Source organism: Phyllobates terribilis, unplaced genomic scaffold, assembly GCF_046119375.1.
Source record: "Phyllobates terribilis strain yellow unplaced genomic scaffold, ASM4611937v1 Scaffold_5__5_contigs__length_657084704, whole genome shotgun sequence".
Lineage (NCBI taxonomy): Eukaryota > Metazoa > Chordata > Amphibia > Anura > Dendrobatidae > Phyllobates > Phyllobates terribilis.
Window position 1 is genome coordinate 38,818,637 of NW_027362765.1, and position 13,174 is coordinate 38,831,810.

Below are 13,174 nucleotides of genomic sequence, written 5' to 3' on the forward strand. Positions count from 1 at the left end.
CAAGGGACCAGCACCGCCGTCGTGGAGCGGAGGCTACCAGAAGGCCCCGAGTCACCGGCCATACGGGTGAGCACCACACGGTACACTCAGGGACGTGGGCTACTTTTACCCGCTTCTAGCAAGGTAGCCAGGAAGAGTACAGTTAGTTGGGGAGGCCTACAACTCCGCCTGGCCAGGGGAGATCCTGTCTGCTCACGGACTGACCAGACCCCGACCGCTAGCCAGTACTCCCGGGAGGGTCTATCTTTGTCACCAGTAAAGACCCTGAACTACACCGCACCGTCTCTGAGTGGTTCCTGGTGCCTGCGTGCAATTCTACCATCCCCATCATCCACGTCCGCTGCCCTGAGCCCATACCCCTCCCGTTGGGGGTTATACTACCCACGCTGCACAACTGTACCACCGGCCTCAGCGGTCTGCCCTGCAGCGGCAGTTTCGTAACCGCATTCAACGGGTGGCGTAGTCGAACAATATAACAACTTATACTAAAATCCGCCACTGAGTTTGACACCCTGGGCACGGACCGGGTCACCGCCACGAGGACTACTACCCCCAACAGATCCGGCTCCGGGTATTCCTCAAACATGGCCCAGGGGGCGCGTCACATGCGCAGTACAAACTAGGGAAATAAAAGATATCCTTGGCAATCCTTCCCTCTCTTCTCTTACAGCAGGCCCTGACTATGATATTTTTCGGACTATAAGACACACCGGACCATAAGATGCACCTAGGTTTTAGAGGTAGAAAAATAGAAAAAAAAATGTAAGCAAAAAAATGTTGTCATGATGCCCTGATTAAGAGGGAGGGGGTCTGCTTCTGACACTGTTCTAGGGGTAATGTCCCCCAATTCTGTTAATATCCCCCATCCTGGTATATATGGCCCCCTCCTTCCTGTTATACATGGCACCGCTTGTGAGGACCTGGCCACTTACTAAATACTTTTCCAGCACAGAGCACCCATTTTCATCGATCTTATTTTTGTGTTTTGTTAGAAATGTGCTTGCTGTGTTTTGTTAGTGATTTGTTTGCTCATCAGTTCAACCTCAGGTATCTATTCCATTCAGAGACTATATCTCCGAGACCTTGGACCATTGTTCTCTCCGTCACCACAGGTAGTCTCACATGCAAACCCAGGGGATGGGTTCCACCTGAGAAAATATCTCCACTAAGGCACAGTTAGCTGGGGGAGGGAGGGGTGAGCTCTTCTGCCAATTCAGGGGGCTTAACCCTGTGCAGGAGAAAGAGAACATTCTTTGCTAGTCGGACTGAGCTGGGTGGTATCATGGGCTGCGGTTGTGATTTCCATCATCCGAAGGAGCATATGCTGTGACTGCCAATATACCGGCAGGAGATACAAAAAGCTGTGGGCCAACCAAAAGTTGGGGGACAGTGGGTATCATCTGGTACGGGGCAGTGGAACTACTGATCCCAGGTTGGAAAATCAAGGACTAAGAGAATTGCCTGTTGGACATTTACCTGGAATTGCTGTTCACCGTGGTCGGAAGGAATAAAACTATTTGCATCGATAACCTGCCTAGGTGATTATTAAAATCCACAACTGCACATCTTTACACCCCTCATCCCCATCCTGGTATGCATGGCACCGCTCATCCCTATGCTGGTATGCATAGCACCTTTCATCCCTCATCCTGGTATGTATGGCCCCCCTCATCCCCATCCTGGTATGTATGGCATCCTTCATCCTGGTATATATGACCCCCCTCATCCCGATCCTGGTATGTATGGCACCCTTCATCCCTCATCCTGGTATGTATGGTCCCCTTCATCCTGGTATGTATGGCCCTCCTCACCCCCATCATGGTATGTATGGCACCCTTCATCCCTCTTCCTGGTATGTATGGCACCCCTCTTCCTGCTATGCTTGGCATCCCTCCATCCTGGTATGCTTGGCACCCCCTGATCCCCATCACGCTGCACACAAAAAATAAAGAATTATACTCACCTCCTCTCTCCTCCAGCGCTGCGTCCCGCTCTGCTGAAGGCAGGGATCTCACTGTGTGAGCCGCGGATGGCGTAACTGCCATGTGCACTCACACTATGAGATGCTGTGCAGGAATAGTCACTACTTCCCACGCCAGGACTGTGTGCGTGGGGAGCAGTGACCATCCACTCTCCTTAATAGTGCGCACACTGTACCCGCAGCGCGGCTCCAGCTGCGGCCGGCGGCCACGTGTGCCCGCTATTAAAGACCATGAATATTCATTACAACCCATGGGAGTGGATTGTAGTGAATATTCATGGACTTTAATAGCAGGCACACATGACCGCCGAGCGGCCCCAGGAGCCGCGCTGTGGCTACAGTGTGCATGCTATTAAGGTGAGTGAATGGTCACTGCTCCCCATGCACAGTCCCGGCAAGGGGAGCAGTGACTATTCCAGCAGACCATCTCACAGTGTTAGGGCGCATGGCAGTTAATCCATGCGCGGCTCACACAGTGAAATCCCTGTGGGCAGCAGAGCAGGACGCAGCGCTGGAGGAGAGAGGAGGTGAGTATAATTGTTTATTTTTTTGTGTGCAGCGTGATGGGGATCAGCGGGTGTCAAGCATACCAGGAAGAAGGATGAGGGGGGCCATATATACCAGGATGAGGGGTGCCAAGCATACCAGGAAGAGGGATGAAGGGTGCCATACATACCAGGAAGAGGGATGCCATACTTACCAGGAGCCGCGCTGCAGGTACAGTGTGCGTGCTATTAAAGAAAATGAATATTCACTGCTCCCCATGCCCATGGGCGTGTGGAGCAGTGAATATTCATTTTCTTTAGCAGCGGCCACAGTGTTGGCTGCAGCAGGCGGCTCCTGCCTCCTGTGCCCTGCTCCTCCGCCGCTGCAGGTCCCTCCACACCACAACCACCCATAGTATATATATGTCGGACTATAAGACGCACCCTCCACTTTCCTCCAAAATTTTGGAGGAAAAAAGTGCATCTTATAGTCCGAAAAATACGGTATCTGTTTCTCCAAAAGGTTGGCATACGTCAAGAGGCCAAAAATCTGAAGTGCTTAGTGGACCCTGCTGAACCATGCACGTGCTGCGGTATTATAGTTTTTTTGGGGAGTAAAGTTATTACAATTGTATAATCATAATCAGCAAGTTTGGTCGGAGACATCAAGGTTTCTTTTCTTAGGGAATGTAGAAGAAATTACACTGGACACACGTGGTAAAACTGCGGTAGGATGTTTATTGTTTATGGCATAAATTGATAACAGTTAGATGGATTCAGACGAACCCTCCTACAAAACGTGATTAACAAATTCATTACTACAGGACTGTATGAGAAAGGGATTTATTCTAAAAGAAATGACAAAGCCAAAAATGAAAGAATCTGGGCACCGTGGCTGGATACTTCGGGCCTAGCCTCCAGCGTGTTAGTACGAGATGGGGTCTTTGTCCCTGAAGCTTCTCTACTCAGTAAAATGAGACTCACTGATCTTGTTCATATAAAGAGCGTTTGATGAGGCCTTGAGAAAGTAAGTGTTCACTCAAATCAGCGTTGGCCGAATGGGTTTCCATCTTCCCGGTTTAGCAATTTCATGCTTCAGTAAAAGGTCAGCTCTTTATTTTTCTTACCTGTATTACAACATAGTTCTGACTATAAGCTAAGCACCACTACCTGTGTTTCCTTTACTATCTGCCTTTGGGAGTGTTATAAGATCTGTGGATGGGTGTTTCCCTCTCTGTCTTACTAAGTAGCTGTTATCTGGAGCTTGTAGTGTCGATGAGCATTAAGGCCCCATCACACTTAGCGACGCTGCAACGATCCCGACAACGATACGACCTGTCAGGGATCGTTGCTGCGTCGCTACGTGGTCGCTGGTGAGCTGTCAAACAGGCTGGCTCACCAACGATCAGGGGAGCAGCGACATTGTGGAAAGAATCTTTCCACGATGTCCTGCTCCTGGTTACCAGCCTGCTGAAGCAGGAGCAGGCTGGTAACTATGGTAAACATCGGGTTACTAGGGGCACACGCGCTCCTAGTAACCCGTTGTTTATCATGGTTACCACTCTGCTACAGTAAGCGGGAGGTTACCGCTCACTTTAGCAGGCTCGTAACCATGATAAACAGCGGGTTACTAAGTGCGCGTGTGCCCCTAGTAACCCGATGTTTACCATAGTTACCAGCCTGATCGCTGCTCCCGCTGGTCACACACAGCGATGTGTGCTGACCAGCGGGAGAGCAACGACCAAAAAATGGTCTAGGAAACTTTGCAGCGATCAGCGACCTCACAGCAGGGGCCTGATCGTTGCAAAGTGTCACACATAGCGACATCGCTGGTGAGGTCGCTGTTGCGTCACCAAAACCGTGACTCAGCAGCGATCTCGCTAGCGATATCGCTATGTGAGACGAGGGCTTTACTCTCTTTTTCACTCTGTAGAGATAATCTTACGCATTTTGGATTGGGAAAGAAGACAGAGGCAGACATTTTGTTGTTTCTGTTCAAAAAAACCTGTATTAAAATATATCTGATTGCTTCTTGTTTTCTTAAATCAATAATGTTAGTCTGGTGCCTGACTGGAGTACTATTTCTGGTGAGGTGCATGGCACTAATAAGATGTGCCAAATTCATTAAAAGACGCCACTCAATGAATTTGGTGCCTCTTATTGCTGTATGTCTTAATTATTTGGGGTCAAAGACTTTGTTTTACAAAAATCCAAAGTATTTAATTTTGTAATTGTTCATTGTACATAAGATTTCTTTAACACCAGAGGTATTGTCAAAGATGAATAACAAAAGGGACCCTGATTGTCCTAAGTGTCGGATTAACCCATCAAGTTATTGTTATGCTATAACGTGTAAATTTTGGAATATCGGGTTATTGAGACAATTGAGGAAGCCTTTAAAATCAAATCCTCTTAAACCCAATAATATGTGTATTGGGGTATAGAAAAGGGAATAAGTTCCTAATGATGGTGAAAAGCTACTATACTTGGCACGGAAAGTGCTTACCAAAAATGGATTCCATCAGATGTTCCTATAAAGAAGGAATGGATTATAGATGTAACTTGCAACATGAACATGTTTATTATTGTAATATACTAAAGCTAAAGACATTTGTTCAGTCATGGAGATTGTGGATTTAAAGAAACTGTAATGAATGGCAGGTCACTAAGATTGGGTGTTAGGAAAAAAAGAGGAAGAAATGTTGGGTATTTTTGGGGGGGGGTGTAGGGTGAGGGGGTTGTAATGCTCTTGTCCATATAGTAAATATACAAATATATAATAATATGAAATATTTAATGCTAATGTTATATTGCTTTTCAGATAAGATGTGTATTAGGAACTACATATATTTTAATTTTAATGTAAGCTCTAACTTGCTTTTCCTTTCTCATTTGTCGTTACTTTGACTGTCTCTGTTATGTGTTGTTTTCTACAATTTGTCAAAATGTATGACTTCTCCCTTGTGTGAGGTCTCTGATGGACAAATAAATGTGATTTCTGATTAAAACATTTCCCGCATTCTGAACATGAAAAGGGCTTCTCCCCGGTGTGAAGTTTTTGATGTCTAACAAGATTTGATTTCTCTGTAAAACATTTTCCACATTCTAAACATGAAAAGGGCTTCTCTCCTGTGTGAGTTCTCTGATGGATAACTAAACCAGATTTCTGATTAAAACATTTCCCGCATTCTGAACATGAAAAGGGCTTCTCTCCGGTGTGAAGTTTTTGATGTCTAATAAGATTTGATTTCTCCGTAAAACATTTCCCACATTCTGAACATGAAAAAGGGTTCTCCTCTTTGTGAGTTTTCTGATGTGTACCAAGATGTGATTTATAAGCATAACATTTCCCACATTCTGAACATGAAAAAGGTTTCTCCCCTGTATGAGTTCTCTGATGGACAACTAAACTTGATTTCTGATTAAAACATTTTCCACATTCTGAACATGAAAAGGGCTTCTCCCCGGTGTGAAGTTTTTGATGTCTAACAAGATTTGATTTCTCTGTAAAATATTTCCCACATTGTGAACATGAAAAAGGTTTCACCCCTGTGTGGGTTTTCTGATGGCCAACTAAATGTGGTTTCCGATGAAAACATTTCCCACATTCTGAACATGAATATGGCTTCTCCAATGTGTGAACTCTCTCATGTCTAACAAGATATGATTTATGGTTAAAATATTTCCCACACTGTGAACAAGAAAATCTTCTCTCCTTTGTGTCAATTTTTTCATGATTAACAAAAGACATTTTAAAGGAAAAAATATTTATATTTTCTGCAGTTGATAATGGCTTCTTTGCTGTAAAAGCACTTTGATTTTTAACGCATCTTGTGTGTCTTTTATTTTTCTTAATAGTCTGTGATGAAACAGAAGTTTGGACCTGTTTAAAAGGATCAGATGACAGATCTTTGCTGTGAAGGGATGATAATATATCTGGAGTAACGGCATTCACTTCACTTATATCTTGTGTGATTTCAAGGTCATCTGATTTAAAAATTGCAGATGCCACTTGTCCCTGTGATCTCCGGGTACAGTCATCTGCCAAGAATAAAGATTATTATTTTTTAATAAAATATTCTTAAATATATTTGTATAACATTTCTAAAATATACAGTGCATTGTAAAAGTATTTACCCCCTTGAACTTTTCTACCTTTTGCCACATTTCTGGCTTCAAGCAAAGATATAAAATTCTAATTTTTTTGGGAAGAATCAACAACAAGTTGGACACAATCGTGAAGTGGAATGAAATTTATTGGATATTTTAAACTTTTTAAAAAAAATAAAAAATGAAAAGAGGGGCGTGCAATATTATTCGGCCTCTTTACTTTCAGTGCAGCAAACTCAGTCCAGAAGTTCAGTGAGGATCTCTGAATGATCCAATGTTGTCCTAAATCAGGGTTCCCCAACTCCAGTCCTCAAGGCCCACCAACAGGTCATGTTTTCAGGATTTCCTTAGTATTTCCCAGGTGATAATTGCATCACCTGCATAGGCAATAATTCCATCACCTGTGCAATACTAAGGAAATCCTGAAAACATGACCTGTTGGTGGGCCTTGAGGACTGGAGTTGGGGAACCCTGTCCTAAATGACTGGTAATGATAAATAGAATCCACCTGTGTGTAATCAAGTCTCCGTATAAATGCACCTGCTCTGTGATAGTCTCAGGGTTCTGTTTCAAGTGCAGAGAGCATCATGAAGGCCAAGGAACACACCAGGCAGGTCCGAGATACTGTTGTGGCGAAGTTTAAAGCCGGATTTGGATACAAAAAGATTTCCCAAGTTTTAAACATCTCAAGGAGCACTGTGCAAGCGAACATATTGAAATGCAAGGAGTATCAGACCACTGCAAATCTACCAAGACCCGGCCGTCCCTCTAAACTTTCATCTCGAACAAGGAGAAGACTGATCAGAGATGTATCCAAAAGGCCCATGATCACTCTGGGTGAACTGCAGAGATCTACAGCTGAGGTGGGAGAGTCTGTCCATAGGACAACAATCAGTCGTACACTGCACAAATCTGGCCTTTATGGAAGAGTGGCAAGAAGAAAGCCATTTCTCAAAGATATCCATAAAAAGTCTCGTTTGAAGTTTGCCACAAGCCACCTGGGAGACACACCAAACATTTGGAATAAGGTGCTCTGGTCAGAGGAAACCAAAATCGACCTTTTTTGCCACAATGCAATACGATATGTTTGGCGTAAAAGCAACACAGCTCATCACCCTCAAAACACCATCCCCACTGTCAAACATGGTGGTGGCAGCATCATGGTTTGGGCCTGCTTTTCTTCAGCAGGGACAGGGAAGACGGTTAAAATTGATGGAAAGATGGATGGAGCCAAATACAGGACCATTCTGGAAGAAAACCTGTTGGAGTCTGCAAAAGACCTGAGACTGGGACGGAGATTTATCTTCCAACAAGACAATGATCCCAAACATAAAGCAAAATTTACAATGGAATGGTTCAAAAATAAACATATTCAGGTGTTAGAATGGCCAAGTCAAAGTCCAGACCTGAATCCAATCGAGAATCTGTGGAAAGAGCTGAAAACTGCTGTTCACAAACGCCCTCCATCCAACCTCAATGAGCTCGAGCTGTTTTGCAAGGAAGAATGGTCAAGAATTTCAGCCTCTCGATATGTAAAACTGACAGAGACATACCCCAAGGGACTTGCAGCTGTAATCGCAGCAAAAGGTGGCGCTACAAAGTATTAACTCAAGGAGGGCCGAATAATATTGCACGCCCCACTTTTCAGTTTTTAATTTGTTAAAAAAAGTTTAAAATATCCAATAAATTTCGTTCCACTTCACGATTGTGTCCCACTTGTTGTTGATTCTTCCTAAAAAAAAATTAGAATTTTATATCTTTATGTTTGAAGCCAGAAATGTGGCAAAAGGTAGAAAAGTTCAAGGGGGCCAAATACTTTCACAATGCACTGTATATAGAAATTGTAAGTTATGTACACAAAACCAGTTGACAATCAAACATCAGATCTCAGATTATACTGGAATAATACACCAGCAAAAATTTTTTATGTAGGCCAAAATTATACCAATAAAAATTTACCCGATCGGTAAATGGGTCTCGAAAAATATTCCAAATAATTTTTCATCACTTAAAAGAAAAAAAAAATTGATCAATGTTTAGTATTGCTGTAATCAGACTGATGTGGACAATTATGTCGCCAGCCATTTTTACTGCAAAATTAACGCTGTGAAAGCAAAACCTAAGTTCAACATTTTGTTGCATTAAGAATTTTTTCCCCTGTTTTTCAGTACATTATATGGTAAACGGAATAGGGTCATTCATAACTAAAAACGTGTCCCACAAAAACACAAGCACTAAACCATCTATGTCGACAAGACAGAAAAAGTTATGGGTCTTGGAAGAAGAAAAGGAAAACACATAAGTGCAAAAATGAGAAATACTCTGGTTCTTAAAGGGTTAACTTCACTTACTCTTGTAATAAAAGGCGGACTTTTATTTTCTGGCCCCTCAAACTCAACAATGGATGGCTCCAATACAAGTTCTTATATAATGGACATTAGTAGAATTCATAACAGAGAAAACATCTTTCAGGCTCTTGAAGGTAAAAATATCAGACCTTTATGTTTTAACCTGTCACCAGGTTTTCCCCATATAAAATATGGCCAACACCAATAGGGCCTCTTTTATAGCATATTAGAATGCTATAAAAAAAAGTCCCAAATCCACTCAGTAGATCCTAAAAAGGGGAACTGACTATACAGGGATAACAGAGAGGTCGAAAGGCCGCTCCCACCTCCATCCTCCAGTGTCTTTTAAATTACCACAGACGGATGGATGCAAATGGTCTATAGGAACCAATAGAAACTCACAGGTAAAACATAACGAAGGAGAAATAATGGTGCTGTCCTGAGGGACTACCTGGAAATAGAATTACCGGTAGGTCTAATTTCAAGTATGTCCTTCCTGACAGCACACAGGAGCAATACCAGAAAAATAGCACCGGCACGGGAAACTACATGGTATCGCAGATGCTCTGTCCAGACTTCCCTGTTTTGGAGAGTGAAAGTGCTAACACCCCCGGCTTTGGGCAGGGGGGGGGGGTATATGTGACAAAGTCACTGAAAAAGTGCTGGAGGGGAGGTATGTTTCACTGAGGCTATGAGGTTCACTGTTTTGAAACCCAGAAGTTTTGCTCCAGCACACTAAGTGTTGAAAGGGGTTAAGCAGCCATATTAAGGGCTGGGTTTTTGATAAAAACCATAGAGCGGGTGGGAGGTTGTTCTCCATATCTCCACTCCAGGGTGTGGTCTGAAGTTTAAACAGACAGCCTGCTGAGGCATTCAGTGTATCTGGAGAGGCTAGCTCCAGAAAAAGGAGCTTGTCATTGTGCTAACCTGAACAGCGTGTGTTTTGCTAACCCTGTGCGGGCGGATCCTCGCAGGCCTCCAGACTGGGCTATCCAATTTTCTTTTGCTTACCCATTATGCCAAGAAAGGCCTGTTTGTTTTGATGGACTTTACGGTGGTTTATGTTGTGCTTTAACCCCTTTAAAACCTATGACGTACTAATACGCGTTTGTGCACTGGGTTTTAAAAGCCTGTGCCATATTAGTACGTCATCGCGATCGCGCCCGCACACAGGCTGTGCGGGCGCGATCGCCGCCGGGTGTCAGCTGATTATCACAGCTGACACCCGGTGCTATGTGCAGGGAGCGGTCCCGCACCGCTCTCGGCACATTAACCCCCGCAATGCTGCGATCGAAGTCGATCGCAGCATTGCGGTGGCTAAGGGGAGGTGATCGGTATACTCACCTCCTCTTCCGGCCTCCAGCGCTATCTGCCTCGGCTTCCAGGATGTTGCCATGACGACCCGATGTCATCATGACAACATCCGGGTCACCAGACAGCAGGAAGATTTTTTGGACATGCGCAGTGCATTTCCAAATTATCTTCTCCCTGTGCAGCGCTGACAGCCTGCACGGCACAGGGATGGTGCTTCATTCCTGTGCCATGTAGGCGATCAGAGAAAAAAAAGTTAAAGTCCCAGAGTGGGACAAAGTAAACAAGTTAAAAAATTTTAAAAAAATTGTTTAAATATTTAAAAAAAAATAAAAAAAATAATCCACCAAAAATAAAAATATAATGTACCCATCAATAAATATTATGAAAAAAAAAACAATAAAAGTACACATATTTGGTATCGCCGCGTCCGGAACGACCTGACCTATAAAACTGTCCCACTAGTTAACCCCTTCAGTGAACACGGTAAAAAAAAAAAAAAAAAAAAAAACGAAGCAAAAAACAATGCTTTATCACCATACCGCCAAACAAAAAATGGAATAACACGCGATCAAAAAGACGAATATAAATAAAAATACTACCACTGAACACGTCATCTCGTCCCGCAAAAAAACAAGCCGCCATACAGCTCCATCAGCAGAAAAATAAAAAAGTTATAGCTCTCAGAATAAAGTGATACTAAAAAATAATTTTTTCTATAAAATAGCTTTTATTGTGTAAAAGTGCCAAAACATAGAAAAACTATATAAATGTGGTACCGCTGTAAAAGTACTGACACAAAGAATAAAGCTACCTTATCAATTTTACCACACGCGGAACAGAATAAAAAAAAATTTAAAAAAACAGTTCCTGAATTGTTGTTTTTTGTTTATTCTGCCTCCCAAAAATCGGAATAAAAAGTGATCAAAAAATGTCACATGCCTGAAAATGGCACCAATAAAAACATCAACTCATCCCGCAAAAAACAAGCCATCACATGACTGTCTGCCAAAATCTGGAAAAATTATAGCTCTCAAAATATGGCGATGCAAAAACTAGATTTTACAAAAAAATGCGTCTTTTAGTGTGTGACAGCTGTCAATCATAAAAACCCCATATGATTCTGGTATCACTGTAATCGCACCGACCCGAAGAATTAAGTCGTCTAATCACTTATACCGCACGAGGAACGGCGTAAAAAATAAACTCTCGGGTTAGGGTTAGGGTTAGGGTTGGGCTGGGGTTGGGGTTGGGATTTTTTTCAAAAGTAAGAAAAAAAGATGGCGATATGGCAACTAGTGCTGAGCGCAAGTGCTCGGTACTTGAGTTTGCATCGGGTGCTCTGGTATGCATTGAGTATAGTGGGTATTTGAGTGACATGCTCGAGTCTCCGCCCCATATACTTCGCGGCCAAAAAAACTTTGCGGGGATTGCCTGCCATGCATGAGCGATAACCGCATGTTTTTTTTTGGGTGTCTAATAACCGTGAAACATGCGGGGCAGGGACTCGAGCATGTCACTCGAGCACATGCAGTACATGGTGCATACCCAAGTACCCGATGCAAACTCAAGTAGCGAGTACTTGCGCTCAAGACTAATGACAACTTATTCAATATGATGACCTAATGTTATCAAATTCTGTGTCGTACCTCTGGGTTTAAAATGTTCACTATACCCCTTGATAAAATCCTTGAGGGGTCTAGTTTCCAAAATGGGGTCACTTGTGGGGGAGCTCCAATGTTTAGGCACACAGGGGCTCTCCAACCGCAACATGGTGTCCGCTAACAATTTGAGCGGATTTTCCATTCAATTTTCCATTCACAAATTGATTCATAAAAATGAAAAAGTGAAAAAAAAAAAACGTTTCATTTTTACGCATTAATTTGTGAAGCACCTGGGGGTTCAAAATGCTCACCACCCATCTAGATAAGTTCCCAGGGGGGGGTCTAGTTTTCAAAATGGGGTCACTTGTGGGGGGTTTCCACTGTTTAGGCATATCAGGGGCTCTCCAAACACAACATGGTGTCCGCTAATTATTCAAGCGGAGCCCTGCTGTGCGCCCAAACAGTGGTTTTTCCCCACATATGGGGTATCTGCCCAGGGGAATTTGCACAACAAATTTTGGGGTCCATTTTTTCCTGTTACCCCTGCAAAAATAAAAAAATTTGGGTCTAAAGTAACATTTTTGTGAAAAAAGTTAAATGTTCATTTTTTTCTTCCACATTCCAAAAATTCCTGTGAAGCACCTGAAGGGTTAATAAAGTTCTTGAATGTGGTTTTGAGCACCTTGAGGGGTGCAGTTTTTAGAATGGTGTCACTTTTGGGTATTTTCTGTCATAAAGACCCCTCAAAGTTACTTCAAATGTGATGTGGTCACTAAAAAAATGGTTTTGTAAATTTTGTTGGAAAAATGAGAAATCGCTGATCAACTTTTAACCCTTATAGCTTCCTAGCAAAAAAAAATTTTGGTTCCAAAATTGTGCTGATGTAAAGTAAACATGTGGGAAATGTTATTCATTGTAGCGCCGGCGTCCCTGCCCTCTGCTAGGCAGGGACGCTGTTCCCCTCACCTCTCTGCTCCGTGCCCGGCGTCCTCCTCCCGCTCTGCTGGCAGCGCGCGCTCCTTCCCGGCCACTGTGCTTAGGGCGCGCGCGCTCTCCCTCCCTCTTAAAGGGGCCGCGCGCGCCGTCCTAAGGAGTCCCCGGCCAATGGCCGGAGGACTTCACCATATATAAGGCACCTCCTCCAAAATGGAGGTGCCCGAGCAATGTTGTTGCACTGTTCACTACTCTGCTTCTGCCCTCAGGTCCCGTTGCCAGTTACCTGCCAGATTCCTGCCAGTTTGCTGTCTGATTCCTGCCTGATATTCTGCTTACCTGCCTGCTAGCCTGAGGTCCGACGGTCTGCCTACCGACTCCTGTCAGTCTGTCTAAGGACCA

General features: G+C 43.6%; 1 protein-coding gene across 3 annotated transcripts in view; it reads right to left on the minus strand.

Moving 5' to 3' along the window:
* Nucleotides 1-4,119: 4,119 nt before the first annotated feature.
* LOC141270647 (uncharacterized) overlaps nucleotides 4,120-13,174 on the minus strand; it is a 102,578-nt gene continuing 93,523 nt past the window's right edge. For 2 of the 3 annotated variants that reach the window (XM_073680734.1, XM_073680733.1), the window contains one exon: nucleotides 4,125-6,507. In XM_073680734.1, coding sequence (XP_073536835.1) covers nucleotides 5,336-6,507 — 1,172 coding nt within the window. In that variant the 3' untranslated portion in view covers nucleotides 4,125-5,335. Of the gene's footprint in view, nucleotides 6,508-13,174 lie in introns of all 3 variants that reach the window. The other variant, XM_073680735.1, reaches the window with a different exon arrangement.